The sequence below is a fragment of the Elaeis guineensis genome, chromosome 4 (assembly GCF_000442705.2).
Source record: "Elaeis guineensis isolate ETL-2024a chromosome 4, EG11, whole genome shotgun sequence".
Lineage (NCBI taxonomy): Eukaryota > Viridiplantae > Streptophyta > Magnoliopsida > Arecales > Arecaceae > Elaeis > Elaeis guineensis.
The window spans coordinates 100,802,573-100,822,529 of record NC_025996.2 but is presented as its reverse complement, the minus strand read 5'-3'; the positions used below and the strand labels follow the sequence as shown (position 1 = coordinate 100,822,529).

Genomic DNA, 19,957 nt, shown 5'->3' with positions numbered 1-19,957 from the left:
TCTCTTCTCATCTCTTCTCTAAACTGATTCTTAAATCTTCTAAATTATTAGGTCCATAAAAATGAGCTAGTTATGGGGATAACTAGATCATAGCCTCCTATTAAAGTAAATAATAATGGATTCATTATTTTTTATTGACATTGCAGGCGCCATCTATCTGGTGTTCTCTCTGAATGATGGAATTATCATTCATCATATGATGACTCTGTTGTACTATCTGATGATGGTTGGATTGATCGAGCCATCCTTGAACCTGATCATTCATTAGTTAGAAATACTGAGTAGGTTCATATGAATGGTTTGAGCTAACCGAAACTTTCAGTGGAGGCCCATCACTTACTGAAATGAAATTTGAGATAAAATTAATTACTAAAAATTATTTAAAAAAATAATTGGTTGAGAACCTACCCATAGATGCATATGGGTTGACCGAGCCATCTTCGGGCTTGTATGCAGTCTGTGTGGATTCTAGTACCCGCTAAGGAATTAAGGTAATTTCTCAGATTGGAGATAGAGGCTATCAATTCGACTAAAATAGTGGAAGAACCTTTAGACTAAAGTCTAAGTCTTTAGGCTTAATCAATTTATAAATATAAAGGTTTTGTATTTTTCTTTCAGTTATGACTAGATGTCCGTTACTCCATTCACTGTTTGATGGTGACTGATTTATAGGACTCAACTTCGATAATTGGTATCGAAAGTTGTAAATAGTTCTAGAGCACAAATAGATCCTAAATATAATTATGGATCCAGCACCTGAAGTTTTCACATCCAACACACATGATGTGATCAAAGGCACTTATCAGAAGTGGCCACATGATCAAATCACCATGTGGTGTTTTTGAGAGCAGTGAAAAATATGAATTTAGTTATAAATTTGATGATGCTCAGTGAGAGAAAATCTTTCAAATATTGAAGGAGTTCATTTTGCACCTCTGAGATGTTTCTTCAATGGGGTAATAATTTTTTGAGAAAGAAAAAAGAAAAAAAGATGCAAAAGAGTCGTGCTTGGGCTAATGAGTCTAAACTAATAAAAGAGTCTAAGATTAACTTAGTCTGACAGAATTCCTTGACCCGAACAGGCTAAGAAATCAGCAAAGGGTTGCTGAATAAAGTACTTATATAATAACACTTTGTGATTTCTCTATCTGTAACACTACTACCTAGATATTGAATATCGAAAGTCCATGTAAATTATTGCAATGACTTCAGATTAGTAGAAAGATGAAAAATCGTAAGAGATTTCTGAACATTGGAGTTGGAAGTCATATTCCAATTCTGATTTTAAGAATCGTTGAGCCTATTTTCAATTCTAAGAATGTCATTTTAGTGATTGTCACTATTGTCTAATGATTTTGTGATATCATTATGAATGATGTCAAAATCATGTGGACAACTAAGAAATAATATTTATGAATAGTCACAGCTTGTTAGTGTATTGTATACAATCAAACAAACCCTAAAGTAGATAATATCACAAATATCTATCTTTGGTAATTTAGGCTCGATCATTAAATAAAAATAAGATCAACAGGAGATAATTCTTAAGGTCAATGATTGTGAGTCATTATCAACCTATCAATCCTATCTCCTTAGTAAAATGACCAAGTCACCTTTTGTTGGAAAAGGTGAACGAGCTAATGATATTCTGAATCTGATACATACTCATGTATTAGATCTACGAACATATTTGTCATAAATTTAGATTATTTAAAATGTTCAAATAAGTTCATAATAAGATAGAGAAATAAACTTGAAAGAGCATTGAAATTCTTCGATTAGACTAAAGAAGAGAATGCATTTCAAGTAAGTTTTGATATATCTAAAAAAAATAGGATTCTCTCTTATTGAAATTGACTTTGTTAGATATAGTTTGATCCATGATGGAGTTAAGTCTACCAGTCTCCTTTTAAGATTATGCTCTTAAGACTACTTGTTATGTTCTGAACTGGATTCCAAATTAATCAGTTGCAAAGACTCTATATGAGATATGGACTAGGCATAAGCTGATACTTTCTTATCTTGGGGTTTGGGAGTGTTTATTTTATGTCAAGCATTTGCAGACCGATTAGCTTGGATCTCGATCCTATATATATTATTTTGTAGGGTAACCAAAGAATCTAGGAGACATAACTTCTACCATGCTAAAGAACAAGAGTTGTTCGGCATTCCTTTCAGAAAAAGAATACCTTGGTAAAGGTACTGATACCTTTAATATGAAACTTATGAAGTTCGACAAATAGAAGAACCGACACAATCTAGTGAACCCATAGAAACAGATTTGATCAGATCAAACTCAAAACCCATTATAAAGACAGTATTAAGGAGATCTGGTAGAGTACCACATCTGTCAGATAGATATTTTGATTTCTAATTTCGGGATGTGATCCTGTTGAACTCGATGAGAACAACAAAGATTTGATCATCTACATGGATGCTATGCAAAGGTTCGACTCTGATTAATGGCTTGGAGCCATAAAACAGTTCACGACCAAATGATAGGCTGTTAATAAGGACGACAGCTTCTATCGAGCATAGGTCGCTGTAGGCCATATGGGTTAGTTGTCCTCTTAACCAAAGAATATGGAGACACTGGTATGGCATACAGATGAGATGTACTGGTACATCATCATTGAACGTGACCAACTCTAGAGTATTCTGCTATCGAGAATGTCTCTGATGGGATATAGGTATAAGTGTCCCTTAGACCTGAGATAGCCTCAATGACTTGCAAGCAACTCACTGTGCTTTGGTACTGGACTAACTGAATTTCTAATTCAAGGACGGAAGGCTTCTGGGCATAGTCAAGTACTTGCGAAGTCAGAATGTGATCGAGATGGGATTGACCACTCCAAGAGTTGGAGAAAAATGAGTCACTGTATTTTAATTTAGCAAAACCTTGGCCAAGGTAATCCATCAAATGGATTTGATATTTTGAAATACAATGTGGACAACCTGATCAGAGTTGACAGTTGAACTCTGGGGTGTCCTATGATCATTTTGGTCAAGGAGATGAATTATATGAAAACTATATCCGCATGGGTTCTAAGGATGTTGTTCTACACATTCGACCTATCCGATCGTCGGGTACCATTGCTAGATGATCACTTCGATTGGTACAGAAATTTATTCCTATACTACCGACTTAGGTTCGAACCTATGAGGTCACACACATTAGAGTTCATGATCTGATCGGATGGTTGATCAATGATTAAGAATCGTTCTAGGGTTAAATGATCAATACGATTGACATTTAACCCAGTGCAAGTGTTACAGGAGGATCGATTAGCAATTCGATTGCTAATTAGCTTAATTTGATTAAGCCAATGGGCTGAGATTAAGTCTAATTAAATATGATTTAATTAGATTTGGTTTGGGCTTGATTGGATCAAGTCCAATTGGTTTATTGGATAAGCCAAGTGCAAGGAAAAACTAGTCCTAGTTCAACTAGGACTTGGGTCAATCTAATTTTTAATTTGATTAAAAAATTAAATTAGATTTAAATATAATTTAATCTGATTAAATTAGATTCTTAATTGGGTTAAGACCTATTTTAATTGGGTTAATTTAATTTTAGTTTGATTTGGTTTGAGAAACTAAATTAAAACAAGACATAAGATAGAATCCTAGTAAGACTAGGATTCCACCTTGTGCCACATAAGCCTTCCCCACGCCCTCTCTCTCATTCAATGTCAATCTCCTCTTATTTTGTGTGACAAAAGCCCTCTCCCAGATCTCTCCCACGTTCACAAAAGGTTTCCTCTCTTCTTTCTTACATGGAAGGTGGTTTGGATCAAATCAAAGAAGAATAAGTTTGGATTTTGAATTCTATGAGATAGAGTTTTAGAAATCCAAAACTCTTTCAATTTTGCACCGAATTTATTCGAATTTTTTTTGAAATTTTCATGGCTTTTAGGGTACATATTGTGCATCCTTTGCTAGTGATCCATGCATGAAAATAAGGAGGAGGTGCTCAAGAGTTGGGCGCCCCTTATCTTGCCATGTTTGGATAAGCCTTGACTAGGTATTTGACCTAGACAAGGACTCTATCATATCTCTCTGTATAAAATGAGTTTCTTCATGAAATTTTTGGTGAAGATAGAGATTTCAGAGACCTTTGGGCCATCCAAAAATTAGAGAGAAAGACCTTTGGGTCATGGAGATATAATAGACACAAGATAGGGTGTCTAGAGAGAGAAACGAGAAGAAGAAGAGGGTCTTCTTCTAGGGTTGTTTGTTTTCATATCTTTTCTTCCTCCATCTTGAGTTTCCTGAGAGCGTCTCAGATTTGAAACTCCTCCTCCTACTTTTCATCTTTGGAAGAGTCCAAATCAAGAAGAAGGAGGCACCGATCAACCATCAAAGAAGGATCAGCGCAGTACTAGCATACTGTGCTGATTTCCTGAAGCAGGACTTCTGATCGAGATTCGTGGGCTCGTGTGGACGACTCCTAGGGGCTGGACGAGTGTGCGGCTTGTAACATCATCCTCAAGCTCGGATCAGCGAGGTTAGAACGTCTAACTTGTAAGGTAATAGATCTGATCTATTGTTTAATACATACATTAGATATAGTATCGAAACATGTTGATATGATCAACATGTAGTTCATACTGTATATATATATATATTTTAATTTCTGATTTAATACCATGTAATAATCATGTAATAGGATCTTAGATCTAGGGATTCTCTAGTTTTAGAAAATAAATTTTGATTTATTTTAGTCTTCCGCTGTATGATCTTAAAAAAGTTTCAAGATCTAACCCTAAAACTCTAGATCTGGTTCCTACAGATAACACCAGTAGTTGATCAATCATTATGGGGCTCTTCAAAAGGATGCCAATCTAAGTTGTTATTCTTCCGATCTCGCTACTCATCGACAAATCACCTGAGGCATCATCATCAGATGAGGGCTTTAATCTTTTCTCTTGACTATATGCACTCCACGGAGTTGTGGCCATAATCTCCTTGAAACATGCAATACTTCCTAGCATATCGCTTGTTTGCTAATGCTTTTATCCTCCTTAGAGCTCGTAAATATCCTCATCCTTCAATCTCCATGAAGATTTGAGCTTACGGTGTATTGAGGAAAAATATACCTTTAAAACTTCTGAGATGAGCTCCTCAGCTAGTTAGAGCTTCCTTCATCTCATCGAAAACTCCTCTATGGCTCATACCTTTATTCCCTGCTCTTTTTTCTCTTGCCAGGCACAATCCTAGCTGACTCTCTTTGAGATGCCAAAGCTTCTTCAACATTGGCATATTGTTCTACTTGAGCTAGCATCTTGACAAAGTATTTAGAGAACCTTTTCTCCAAAGAGAAAAGGAATCGCGATGATCTTAGTCCACTCATCATAGCGGACATGGCAACCAACTAATTCAGAACAAGATAAAAAAATAACTGCATTAAAGAGGTTACCATAATCTCTAAGTGATTTTCTTTCCCTTTGCTTGATGTCCAAAAGAACATAAAAACCTCAATGTTGCCTCCTACTGCTAATAAGTACACTGCAAATAATTGATTGAGCTATTTGAAGGAATGAATCACGCACAACTAGATTCTGAATACTAGAATCAAGTTTCCTTCCTCTTAATAGTGGAAAATGCTTGACACAGCATGCCATCAGTAGCATCGTAGATCATCATGAGAGCTTTAAAGCTCTCTACATGGTCCATGAGATCAGTGGTTCCATTACAAGGATGCAACTAAGACATTTTGAATCGAGGTGGGATCAATTCATTATCTTCTAAAAAAAAATGGTTCTAAAGTAAAGTTGAGCTCATTGGGATGCACTAAAATTTGCCCCCTTAAATCTTCAATTTGATGAATCTTCTAATCAATGTCTACATCCCACTTGAAGATGAACTCTGATTGGTGAGAGGATGACTGACTCGGAGTGGAATCTTTCCTAGATTGAGAACTCAATGAACATTACCTATCATCCTGTTCAAGACTTCTTGGACAAGTATGCTAACTTGAGTGTGCTCGTTTGGGATTACAGACAAGAGCGATGACTAGAAGAAGATTGAATCGGGGCTAGATTCAAGTTGTTTGGTTGTTGCTAGTTGGTAATAGCCTGCTACAGGTCCTAGATTGCCACAGTCATGTTTGCATTTGTTGTACAAAAAAATTGAATTACTCAAGAGTAACAAATGTTAGTGGTTGAGATAGAGGAACTTGAGGCGGGCTCGGTTGGGAAGTATTGGACTCAAGGTGAGCCTATCGACGAGATGCACTTGAGGCTTCTTGACTTCTTTATGATTTTATATTGTTGACTTCAATGTATTCTCTGTCTTCCTAATAAAGTTGTAGGGACCTTTCTTTAGCACCAAATTGTTGTCGCTAGAATCCGAGGACAGCTTAGATCGATTGAAGTATGAGATGTTGAAGATGTTGGACAACTTTCAAGATAAGATAGAGAAGGGTAGAGATAAGGACTCTCAGAGATGTGACTATCCAAACTCCTTGTTCACTAAAAAATCAAGTCCACTTACCAAAGATTTTCAAGCATGGGACCTTTTGATGCTCAAATTAGTCGAATTCTAAACAATAAAGAAAGAAAAAAAAAATTAATAAAGAAATATTGTAGAGAAAAACTAATTTGAGGATCCCCTAATTCCCTCTATTTAAAGGAGAAGATCGATGACTGTTATCAAGATAAGTAGCATATGGGTTAACTGCCTAGCCATGGTTCCTACGGTGGAAAAACTGCGAAGGATATCCATATTACTCTACAGTTATAATTATTTTAATCGTATAATCATGGCCAAGTGGACGTGAGCGCCGCCAAGATTGTAGCCATGATGTGAACGGGCATATATTATTTCCCAACCTATTTTCAGTTCGTCATGATCCAAGATGAATTACTTTGGATGGCTCCAAAGTTACATTACTTTGATTTACTCCAAGATCAGACAGGATATCACAAACAAGTATTTAAGAAAGCTTTCTAAATTATAAAATGCAAATACCATATGATTTGAAGGTATCTCAAACAAGTAAAAACCTTGACATGTGTGATAATTATCTGAAAAGGGACTAATAAGGAAGAGCACAGCGTACATAGAAAGGTTTTTTCTAAAGGAGGCAACACCTCAAATAACAGGGGCTGGAAGTGAAAGATTATAAAACTTGCAATAGTATTGAAGGTAACCTTAAAGAATAATTATTAGAAACAACCCATCAAAACCTACTCCACACAACCGGGGGAAAAACTTCACGATCGATAAGATGATTATGACTATTTTTTATGTCTAACTCGTACTGTTTACCGGAAAAAAAAAATGACTCTTCAGGTTTCCCAAGTCCTCGAACAAATGAAAAATCAAGAGAGTCAAAACGAGTTCTAAAATTAATCCCTTCACCTATAATCATATGCCAATTGGTCTAACAACAAAACAACAGTCCATGCAGGTTCTGTAAACACGTCATAGCCTTTTACCAAAAAAACAAAAAAAAAAAACAAATCATAGCCAACAAGCATTGACAACCATGATGCTAATTTCTTTTGCCAGAACCTTGGCGGAAAAACAAGGCAGACTTCATCCATAGATCTGAACCAGACTGCACAGTATGAAAAATGTGTCCTGGCAACAAATTCGCCAATTAACATCATCATGACCCATTTTGGTGGAGGCACATATAAGCTAAAACGAATGCATTAAAATTCCTGTCTGGAAGCAAGTTAAATAAAAGAATTTTCCAAGCTGCATTTTGAGCACCAAAACGCCACAGGAAAATGAACCTTAAAGCTGTCAACGGGAATGAGAACTTAACGTCTGCCGGAGTAATGGTACAAGCTGGCACCATATTTTAACTGATATTGTTATAGCCCAACCAAGCCAGCCCAGCCAGCAGATCAAAGCCCAAAACGAAAAAAAAAAAAAAAATAAAAAATAGAGTATGCAAAACCGGAAAGAAGACTCCCGGTAGGAGTCTTCTTCTCCGGCGAAACCCAAACGAATCAGGAATCCTAGGACCCCTCGGAGTCCTAGGACTCTCTATAAGAAGACCCCTTCCCCTTTAGACCGAAGATCGGCCTCCTCCCTCTCTCTGTCTCTCCGTTTTTTTTCTCAAATCGAAGCCACGGATATCGTTCGGATTCTCGCCGTGATTTCTTGCCGGCGAGGTCACCGGAGGTTAAGGTAAGTTTCCCCTCTTCTTCTCCTCTTTCTTCTTCTTCCTCCCCGTGCATTTGTGCGCGGCTGCCGGCGACAAAAGTTGCCGATTTCCGATCGGGAAAGGGACCTCTGTTTTTGGGTCTCTTTCCTTGAATTTTCCGACGCCGGCGATCGGAATTGATCGCCGGCCACCCTCCTCCGTGACCGGAGGAGTGATTTCCGTCGGCCGCCGGCCACCGCCGCGGCGGCCGTGGCCCGAACGGTCGGTCAAGGCCGAGGGGACGCCGTCCTCTGTTCCGGCGCGGGAAGAACCGAGAAGAAAAAGAAAAAGAAAAGAAAAGAAAAAGAAAAGAAAAGAAAAGAAGAAAAAGAAGAAAAAGAAAAAAAAAAAAAAGAAAAAAAAAAGAGAAAAAGAAAAGAAAAGAAAAGAAAAGAAAAGAATAAATATAATAATAAAAATAAATATATATATATATATATTTATATATTTATATATAAGTAAGTAAATAAATAAATAAATAAATAAATAAAAAATTAAAATTGATGAGAGAGAGTTTCTCTCTCTTCTCTCTCTTCTTTCAGTCTGAACCCTGACTTTCTCTCTCTGAAATTGGACTTTCTCTCTCTAGAATTTTCTCTCTCTATCCTGTTTCTCTCTCCTGATGGATTTCTCTCTCTCTAAAGTCATCCTTCTAAGATTAGCATAGGGGAAGGCTTCATCTGATGATTCTGATCAAGTTTAGAGACGAGTCTGATTTTAAGCGAGATTTTGATTTTGGGATTTGTTAGATTTAATTTTGAATTAAAATTAATATAAAAATATAATTTTGGATAATAGGCATGGAAGAATCTCCTAGAAGTTAGTCGATCTGTTCATTCAGTGCTCCGTGAAAGGTAAGTAATGAATCATCTTCTCGAGATATTCTATATTTATTCTGAAAATAAATAATTATTCTCTGAAATTATGCATGATTTATGAAATTATGTTTTGAAAGAAAAGTGCTTTTGAAATGTTATGGTATATCGATTTATGCACATGTTTAGTGAAAGATTATGATATATATTGTGGTACTAAGTGTTTTGATATAGATCGGATTTATGCTCTCAGCCTAACTATATTTCAGTGGGCCCCGCCAATGGGGATTATACGTTGGTACTTTGTGGACCCTGCCAGTGGGGGTTGTGCGCTGGTATTTGTGGACCCTGCCAGTGGGGGCTGTGCGCTGGTATTTTTGGACCCTACCAGTGGGGGTTGTACGCTGGTATTCTGTGGACCCCGCCAATGGGGGTTAAACGTTGGTCATAATCGAGGCTGTTGAGTTACGAGTGTTTTGAATCGAATCGAATTTATGATTATATTATGTGTGAATTTTTGAAAATATTGTATTTGCATTAAATCAGCATGAAATATATTTTTATGTTATTTGCAGTATTGTTCTTGAAAATTAAATAATATTTGAATATCTGATAAAGATACTTGTTACTTACTGGGCTGTCTAGCTCATTACCTTTCTTTCTATTTTTCAGATTCCGATAATTAATTTCGAACGTGGGACGAAATATTGGGACAGAGCTTTTAGAAGCGAGATTAGCATTGTCAACTTCATTGAACTTAGATCTATTGTTTTTATTTTTTTAGTGTCATAATTTTATTGGATGTAAGACATTTGATTTAATTACTTGAATTTCAGTTGAATAATAATTATTTGAATTTATTCCACTGTGATGCATTGATATCGTGATGAGATGCCTTGCATGCTTATAGAGAGAGTTCTTCATGAGTATGCGGCGGTTGCTGCGACCCTCGATTCAATAATCTCGGGTCAGGGGCGTGACAATTAATATGGTATCAGAGCATAAGTGGATAAATTATGACACGTAGAATTTGACATAGTATGAGTGTAGGTGGGTAAACATTAAGAATATTGGGACGTTAAAGTATGAGCATCATAATAAACCCATCCTAACAAATAGATAAATGAATCTAATAAGGTTTTACTACCACAAGGTTACCATGCCTCCCCGTAGAATGACAAGAACTACCCAAGGAATTGCAAGAGGGACATCACAACCACAGGATGGTAGCACTCCCCATCTGACCAGTGGCATCCCTCAGGAGAAGGGAGTCGTAGATCCTAATGGGAGTACTTCGAGAGCACGTCAAGAACCAGATATGGCTCAGTTAATGCAGACCCTAATCAAAATGGTACAAGCGCAACAACAAATGCAGCAGCAAATGTTTGAACAACAACAGATACAACGAGATACACAACAACATCAGCATCCACCACCACAACATGGAGAGCAACCAGTACAACGGAACAATATTTCAGAATTTAAAAAGCTTGCTCCTCCAGCTTTCAAGGGGACTACTGAACCTTGGGAGACTGACAACTGGATAATGGAGATGGAGAAGGCTTTCGCTGTCCAAGAGTGTCTTGATGAAGAAAAGATTCGATATGCAGCTTATTTACTACAAGGAGAAGCATACAACTGGTGTCAGCGACTACAGCGCAAGCATGAACAAGACGGCGAAATACTTACCTGAAAAAGATTTCGGATTGCATTCTATGATCAGTATTTTTCTCGGAGTATAAGGATCCAGAAAGAGCAAGAGTTTATTTATTTGAAGCAAAAGGGTATGAGTGTGACCGAATATGAAGCAAAATTTACAGAGTTAGCAAAATTTGCTCCGAGATTAGTGGATGGTGAGCAAGAACGTGTTCACAAGTTTGAGATGGGACTAAGAACTGAGATTCGAAAATAAGTGGTTCCATATGAATTGACAACTTATGCTGATGTGGTAAACAAAGCACTGATAATTGAAAGGGAAATCAATGAAGAACGCATGGAAAGAGAAAGAAGGCAAAGAAAGAGAGCACACTCAAATGATACCCAAGGGCAGAATAATAAAAACATCAAAAGATCAGCTAAGGGAGCAATAGATAATAAGACTCAACAGATTGATGGTGAGCCGTGTTCCAGATGTGGCAAAAATCATGTAGACAAGGATTGCTATTGGAATACAGGTGCTTGTTTCAAATGTGGACAGAAGGATCATAAAATTGCTAGCTGCCCGCTAAATGCTGAAAATCAAGTTGGCCAAAGAACTCATGAAGGACAACATAAGGGTGGCGGACAGATTTCTAAAACCCAGGGAAGAGTTTATGCGCTTACTCAACAGAATCCACAGGCTTCCAATACAACGGTGATAGGTATGAAAAATTTCGAGGACGAAATTTCTTTTTAGGGGTGAAGAATGTTATAGCCCAACCAAGCCAGCCCAGCCAGCAGATCAAAGCCCAAAACGAAAAAAAAAAAACAGAGTATGCAAAACCGGGAAGAAGACTCCCGGTAGGAGTCTTCTTCTCCGGCGAAACCCAAGCGAATCAGGAATCCTAGGACCCCTCGGAGTCCTAGGACTCTCTATAAGAAGACCCCTTCCCCTTTAGACCGAAGATCAGCCTCCTCCCTCTCTCTTTCTCTCCGTTTTTTTTCTCAAATCGAAGCCACGGATATCGTTCGGATTCTCGCCGTGATTTCTCGCCGGCGAGGTCACCGGAGGTTAAGGTAAGTTTCCCCTCTTCTTCTCCTCTTTCTTCTTCTTCCTCCCCGTGTATTTGTGCGCGGCTGCCGGCGACAAAAGTCGCCGATTTTCGGTCGGGAAAGGGACCTCTGTTTTTGGGTCTTTTTCCTTGAATTTTCCGGCGCCGGCGATCGGAATTGATCGCCGGCCACCCTCCTCCGTGACCGGGGGAGTGATTCCCGTCGGCCGCCGGCCTCCGTCGCGGCGGCCGTGGCCCGAACGGCCGGTCAAGGCCGAGGGGACACCATCCTCTGTTCCGGTGCGGGAAGAACCGAGAAGAAAAAGAAAAAGAAAAGAAAAGAAAAAGAAAAGAAAAGAAGAAAAAGAAGAAAAAGAAAAAAAAAAGAAAAGAAAAAAAAAAACAGAGAAAAAGAAAAGAAAAGAAAAGAAAAGAAAAGAATAAATATAATAATAATAATAAAAATAAATATATATATATATATATTTATATTTATATATATATATATATAAGTAAGTAAATAAATAAATAAATAAATAAATTGAAATTGATGAGAGAGAGTTTCTCTCTCTTCTCTCTCTTCTTTCAGTCTGAACCATGACTCTCTCTCTGAAATTGAACTTTCTCTCTCTACTTTCTATCTCTAGAATTTTCTCTCTCTAGCCTGTTTCTCTCTCCTGATGGATTTCTCTCTCTCTAAAGTCATCCTTCTAAGATTAGCGTAGGGGAAGGCTTCATCTGATGATTCTGATCAAGTTTAGAGACAAGTCTAATTTTAAGCGAGATTTTGATTTTGAGATTTGTTAGATTTAATTTTGAATTAAAATTAATGTAAAAATATAATTTTGGATAATAGGCATCGAAGAATCTCCTAGAAGTTAGTCGATCTGTTCATTCAGTGCTCCGTGAAAGGTAAGTAATGAATCATCTTCTCGAGATATTCCATATTTATTCTGAAAATAAATAATTATTCTCTAAAATTATGCATGATTTATGGAATTATATTTTGAAAGAAAAGTGCTTTTGAAATGTTATGGTATATCGATTTATGCACATGTTTAGTGAAAGATTATGATATATATTATGGTACTAAGTGTTTTGATATAGATCGGATTTATGCTCTCAGCCTAACTATGTTTCAGTGAGCCCCGCCAATGGGGATTATACGTTGGTACTTTGTGGACCCTGCCAGTGGGGGTTGTGCGCTGGTATTTGTGGACCCTGCCAGTGGGGGTTGTGCGCTGGTATTTTTGGACCCTACCAGTGGGGGTTGTGCACTGGTATTCTGTGGACCCCGCCAATAGGGGTTAAACGTTGGTCATAATCGAGGCTGTTGAGTTACGAGTATTTTGAATCGAATCGGATTTATGATTATATTATGTGTGAATTTTTGAAAATATTGTATTTACATTAAATCAGCATGAAATATATTTTTATGTTATTTGTAGCATTGTTCTTGAAAATTAAATAATATCTGAATATCTGATAAAGATACTTGTTACTTACTGGGCTGTCTAGCTCATTACCTTTCTTTCTATTTTTCAGATTCCGATAATTAATTTCGAACGTGGGACGAAATATTGAGACAGAGCTTTTAGAAGCGAGATTAGCATTGTCAACTTTATTGAACTTAGATCTATTGTTTTTATTTTTTTAATGTCATAATTTTATTGGATGTAAGACATTTGATTTAATTACTTGAATTTTAGTTGAATAATAATTATTTGAATTTATTCCACTGTGATGTATTGATATCGTGATGAGATGCCTTGCATGCTTATGGAGAGAGTTCTTCATGAGTATGCGGCGGTTGCTGCGACTCTCGATTCAATAATCTCGAGTCGGAGGCGTGACAGATATACAGTTCGTACCGAAAGACTAGAGATGGCAATCCATTCGGACCGGATAATAAGCCGATTGTATTAATGCAGATTGGATTATAAAATTTTAAATCTGACACTGATCTAGTTATTAAAAAGATTAGTAACTGCAATTTGAATCCGTCCTGTCTAATAAATAAATAATCTAATTTTATCTATTTAATCTGTTTAATAAATAAATAATCTATAAATCTAATATGATCCGTCCTGTTTAACTATCCTCTTGTCGCTTCTAAAAAACCCTCCGGTGCAAACCTCAATGATTACTGACAACAGTAGCAGGGGCGGCGGAGAAGATCGGCGAAGCATCCCAGCCAGCAAGATACACGGATGACATGGGCGGGAGGCGAGACTCAAGAAACAAGCTTACAAGCTAACAAATAAAAACAAGAATCCAGTCAAAAAAACAAATAAAAACAAGAGAAAGGGTGGAACAGAGCAATAATTATGAGGGATGGGATCAGGTTGCAAGGTGTGGAAGGGGTGAAACATGATTCTATCGGTTGTTCTGGACTACCCTCTTAATCTCCCATCTCACCACCTCGCCAGAGACCCCCACTTTCCCCCATGACGAGTAGCAGAAAGAGCAGCAGCAGCACGACAATCAAGCTCCACCCCCATCCCGGATCCTCTCCTCCCGATGGCTAGTAGGAAATGAGATCCCACCGCACCCCCCTCATTCTAATTATCTAATAAACCCCATCGTTCACCCCCTCAATTTTTCCACCTCTCTGGCTCTCTCTCTCTCTCTCTATATCGCTACTCCTCATCTAGGTGCAATAACTCCTCAACCCTGGCCCTCCTCCCAAGGCCTCTCCTTCCTCATCACCCGCCCTTATGATCGTGCTCCATGGCCTAATCGCAATGGGGTATTCGGATGAGTGGTACCAGGAGAATCAGGAAAAGGCGCGATTATTGGGTTAGGCCAAATAGGAGTCGCGGGCGATTTTAATGGCGCATCGGTCACTGACCCATTACCCAACCCATTAAACAGATCGAAATTAAATGGTATACCACCTTATCTGACCTATCTCAAATATTAAATAAATTAAAAATTAAACAGATTAAACTCTTGAAATCTAAATTTAAATCTAATCCAAATAATAAATAAATTAAACGAACTGATCTCTTTACACCTTGAATCTATTTAACTCTGGTCCAAATCTGTTTCTACCGGATCAAACATCAATCGAATTAACGGACCGAGCCATATTTTGCCATCCCAATCAAACACTCAAAAGCAAAAAAAAGAAGATACATACAAAATTGTATCCCAAAATTGCATGATAATGCTGCAGATTAAATAAATCAATCTCTTTACAATCCAAATTCATTTAACTCAAATCCAGATTTGTTAATGACGGATTGAATATGAATCAGATTGACGGATCAAACCAGATTTTGCCATCCCTACTAAAAAATCAAAAAGAAAAAAATGGGATATAAGGAATTATATCTCAAGGTTGCAAAACGGTGCTACTAGAAATGCTGATAACTCGAAAGCATTCACCTTATAGTAAAAATTTAAAATACCAGGCCTATCACAGAAAATTGAACCCTCCAAAGTTCTCCACAGTAGAATGCTCTTCTCCATTTACAGTCACCATCAATGCAAGCCACCAATACTTGAACAAAACCCCATTACAACAAGCTGTCCCCATGATACAGAGAGAAAAGTTCCTATACCTCAGCAATAAACCTTCTCCGCCAAACCACTTCAACTTTCTGAAGGCACAAATACAGGGTGGATAAACAGAAAAACTCAGACAGCACGGAAGTCCAGAAACAGACCCAGCTTCTGTAGGAGGATCTCACGGGTACCGTATAGAGGCTTTCCCTCACCAATCCAATTCTTCTCCAAGACCGAAGCTTTTGCATTTGCCTGCATATCAGCTTGGAAAGCAGAAATTATTTGATAAACTGATGTTCTCAGGACATCAGCCATGGTATAAGCTTTAGCATGCAGCCCAGCACCTCTCTTTTTGCTTGTCATTGCAGTCACTCCATCTTTTCTGCCTGTGTTGACTGTAGCCCATCTGATGCTTGCAGGACCCATCAGGTGTACAGGCTGTGGGTTGGTCTTCTTCCCTAGACAAGCCTCAACAGCCAGCAGGCAAGACAACAATGTTGAGACCACAGCACTGTTGCAACCTGTGAGCTGAGCGACCCCATATCTATCCTCCCAGTGGGATCGTGCAGTCAATGCTGCCAGCGTCCTCGCACACCACGTGCATAGCTGTTGCAGAACCGAACAGGATTAGCCTCACAAACAAACATAAGAAAGCATGAGAAACTTCAAAATAATAGTAATAATAGGGCAGCTAACCCTTGCAGGTCATAACCCAATAAAGGCATTATCTTATTTCTATAAATTGATATCAGTTTACGGCCATCTGAGTGACCAAAGAGAGCTCCAATAGCTGGTAAGAACCATTTGACAAAGAAACTCTTAGCTTTCAGATAAAGAAGGATGATAAGTATCATGAGTTTCCTAAGTTAATAATGCAAATCAATCACATTGCCATTGTTGCTTGAAAATTGTATTTACATCAAAAATTTAACTCCCAGAGGATAACTAAAGCCAAAAAAGCGGTTAAAAAATTCTGATAAATGGTTAGCTGGTGCATACAGAATTATGAAAAAAATCAGTTTAGACTTTAAACTGCTCATTTTAGCAATACATTTGTGTATCAGAATAAGAGATGTAACAATGAAATGGCTGCTCCTTTTTTTTTTTATTTTGAAGGAAAGGGTGGCATAGCTACATAAATTTATTAGAGAGAAGAAATTACAATCAAAAAAGAAAAAAAAAATAGATGATAAGGAAAAGCACACAATATTAACAATCTATGTCCCCAATAAGGTTCCATAATTTAGAAACAAAAGGAAGTTGTCTGAGAAAGCAAACAATGGATCGATCATTGAACTTCAAGCTTGTTTGGAACATCTGATTTTCTGATTGTATCTAGTTATAGAAAATTCAGGAGTTTCTTTCCTTCCAGCAGGAACATAATATGCTGCCACTAGTACCTACCTAGGTTAATAAACTTCAGAATATTTTATTTCTTCCAATCCAGCATTCACCGAATCATCCCGAATCGAGTGGTTCCGAACATGCCAAACCATACCAACAGCCTACTAGTGAAATTCTGGTGTTCGATTCGGAACATCAGCAAAAATGAAGGGAGAAGGAAAAAGAAAAAGAGAGAGAAAGAAATGAGTGAAGGAGAGAAAAAGGTCAGTGGTAGCCACCGAAGGGCCGTTAAGGCCTCTGGAGTTCCCCCCAAACCCAAATAAATGAATATATATAGAGAGAGAGAGGGGCGAGTCACCCCTAATCCAATCCAATAGAGGCCGCGAGGGGAAATCCGGCCATCCGAGGCCTTTCATGGCCCTCCAGCGGCCACTACCAACTCTCTCTCTCCCTGTCTCTTTCTATTTTTATCTATTTGGACTTGGGGGAGCTCCAAAGGTCTTGAGGGCCCCTTGACAGCCTCAGTAGGGCCACTGACAGCCACCAACGACCTCCCTCTCCTTCCCTCCCTCTCTCTCACTTTTCCTCTCCGGTTCTTCTTCTCCCTTGCTTTCTTTGCCGCATTAGTTTGGACCTACTACGGCTCGATATGGGGGGTGTGCCAAACTATACCATCAGTCGACCAGCATAAGGTCCAATTTCAGTTCTGCACACCTTAATCCAATCTAATCACATGGCTCAAAGCATGTGGGGTAATACTGTATGTTGAGGGAATCAAATATTTCTATCCAAATAACTTTAATAAAAGGGCACATGATGAATAAAGCAGCAAAATAAGATCAGAGGGTTAATGATAAGGATGAAACTGAATACTTTGTTCCCACAACAAGCTATTAAATGATACTTTTAGCTAAAAGGGTCGAGCTCCTTGTTTCAAATTTGTCCTAGAAGAAAGAAAAAATATGCACAGCTTAGAAGCCAAACCAAAAAAAAAAAAAAAAGGAATTCTCTTCGGACTTGCATGTAAAAGAGAGGAATAAAGGAGATAAAGACAGGATTTTGTTGAATTCTGTGCTAAGCATGCCTTAGTATTGCAAATACACCTTCTAAACACAATGAACCTTCCCTTGAAGCCCATTACTAAACAAAAGACAACCAATTTGGCTATTTGGGCCCTCTCTCAAATTTGACAAAATATTAAAAAAAAAAAATTCCTTCATTACATTTTAAGTGCATGAAATTTGTAAATGAAATAAAATCCGAAATAAATAATAGTTATTAAGGGAATATGACATAATGCAGAATATTTTAAGATTTTAACTAGAAAATTATATAAGAACCAACTTTATCCAAAGTGCTTATCTATAGAACCATGTTAGCAAGAATTTTTGATTGGTTCTACAGAAGGGCCAAGAGACTGGTATGCAGACTATAAGACATATACTCTGCTAGGAAAAAGGCTGAGAATTTACTTGTAATCAATGGCCTACATCCAATATATTAGATGATGTCCACTAAGATATGATACAACAAATCCTCAACTACTATCCTCTCAAGCCCTCAACTACCAAGAAACTATGGGACTTTATCTCCTTCTTGTTCATTTATCAACTATTCTTTTCGCTGTCAAAGCACCTTGATGGCTTGATCCACAGCAGAACTAGTATCCTGGAGGAAGTTGAATAAATCAAGCATAGATACAAGACCTCTTTGATTCAACTGCTTCAAAACAATTCTGATTACAATTTGGCAGCACCTCATACCACTTTCTTGTCCAATGCCTACTTGAACAATGTTTATGAAGGAGAATATGTTTTTGTGGCACACAAATGTCAATTTTTGTTTTTTGGAAGTCAACTTTCCTGTGCAATTTTATATCTAGTCTTTATGTTTTTCTGACAATCATCACATGATGCAGTTTTTGTACGTGCAACATGGCTTTGTGAAAATAAGCATGGTAGCTGGCATTTTATGCTTTTTTGGATAAAAAATGCATTCAAAACATCTTGTAAACAATGGTGGTCTTCTCATTCACCTAGGAAACTTGAAATTGCTAACATAAAATATATTCCAGCCAAGATCTTAGTAATGTTTATATTGTAGGTGGTACGCAGGCCATCACAAGACTGCCCAACCCATGCTAAGCAAGCACCTAGTCAGGCACCCAAATGAGGCAAATACGATGGCAATACCAAAGAGAAAGCTAAAAAATAGTCATAATCCCCATACTGAAACACAGCATGTTAACAAAGATGCTAGTAAGAAGTATCAACTCGCTGACATCATGCACAAATTCAGAAACATTTTCATCCTTTATGCTCAAGCATGTTATAGAACATAAAGATGACAATTTCGTGACACCGCCTACCACCTTGGCATCCACCTAGGCCATCTGTTGAAGCACTGGGTCTACTAATACAAGGAACACTATTGTAGACAAAGTTCAAAAATTCAATTCTATTTTTTGATTCAGTTCAGGCTTGTCAAGTTTTCAGTTTAGTAGTTTCAGCACTACTAGTTATTTTTATCCGAGTTTCGATATCTCAGTCCAGACTAAGATAATTCACACACAACAATATATCTGTGTGTGTGTCTATATATATATATATGTCTATATATATATATACATATATATATATATATATATATGGATATGTATGTAAATGTATATATGGATATGTATGCATATGTATATATATGCATATGTATGCATATGGATATATATGCATATGTATGTCCACCTAGGCCATCTGTTGAAGCACTGGGTCTACTAATACAAGGAACACTATTGTAGACAAAGTTCAAAAATTCAATTCTATTTTTTGATTCAGTTCAGGCTTGTCAAGTTTTCAGTTTAGTAGTTTCAGCACTTCTAGTTATTTTTATCCGAGTTTCGATATCTCAGTCCAGACTAAGATAATTCACACACAACAATATATGTGTGTGTCTATATATATATATGTCTATATATATATATATATATATATATATGTCTATATATATATATATATATATATATATGATATTATATATATATATATATATATATATGGATATGTATGCATATGTATATATATATGCATATGTATGCATATGTATATATATGCATATGTATGCATATTGTTGGGTATTGTTGGGTATAAAATATCCACAGCCGAAGTTCTCAGCAGAATCAACTCCGAGAGGACTCCGCCCGGACTCCCACGGGAGCCGGGCTCCGCCCACGACTCCAACCGCAAGGAGGACTCCTACGGGAGCCGGGCTCCGTCGCCAACTTCAACCGCCGGTAAGATCCGTCCGGACTCCTACGGGAGCCGGACTTCGCACCTGACTTTGATTGCAGGGGACTCCGCCCAGTCTCCTACGGGAGCCGAGCTCCGCCCGCGACTTCAACTCCGAGAGGACTCCGCCCGGACTCCCACGGGAGCCGGGCTCCG

At 37.8% G+C, this 19,957-nt stretch overlaps 1 protein-coding gene across 1 annotated transcript in view; it reads right to left on the bottom strand.

The window, feature by feature from the left end:
* Nucleotides 1-15,023: 15,023 nt before the first annotated feature.
* LOC105035763 (uncharacterized) overlaps nt 15,024-19,957 on the bottom strand; it is a 26,468-nt gene continuing 21,534 nt past the window's right edge. Inside the window, exon 4 of the mRNA XM_010911453.4 lies at nt 15,024-15,782. Within this exon, the coding sequence (XP_010909755.1) occupies nt 15,309-15,782 (474 nt within the window). The 3' untranslated portion in view covers nt 15,024-15,308. The remainder of the gene's footprint in view (nt 15,783-19,957) is intronic.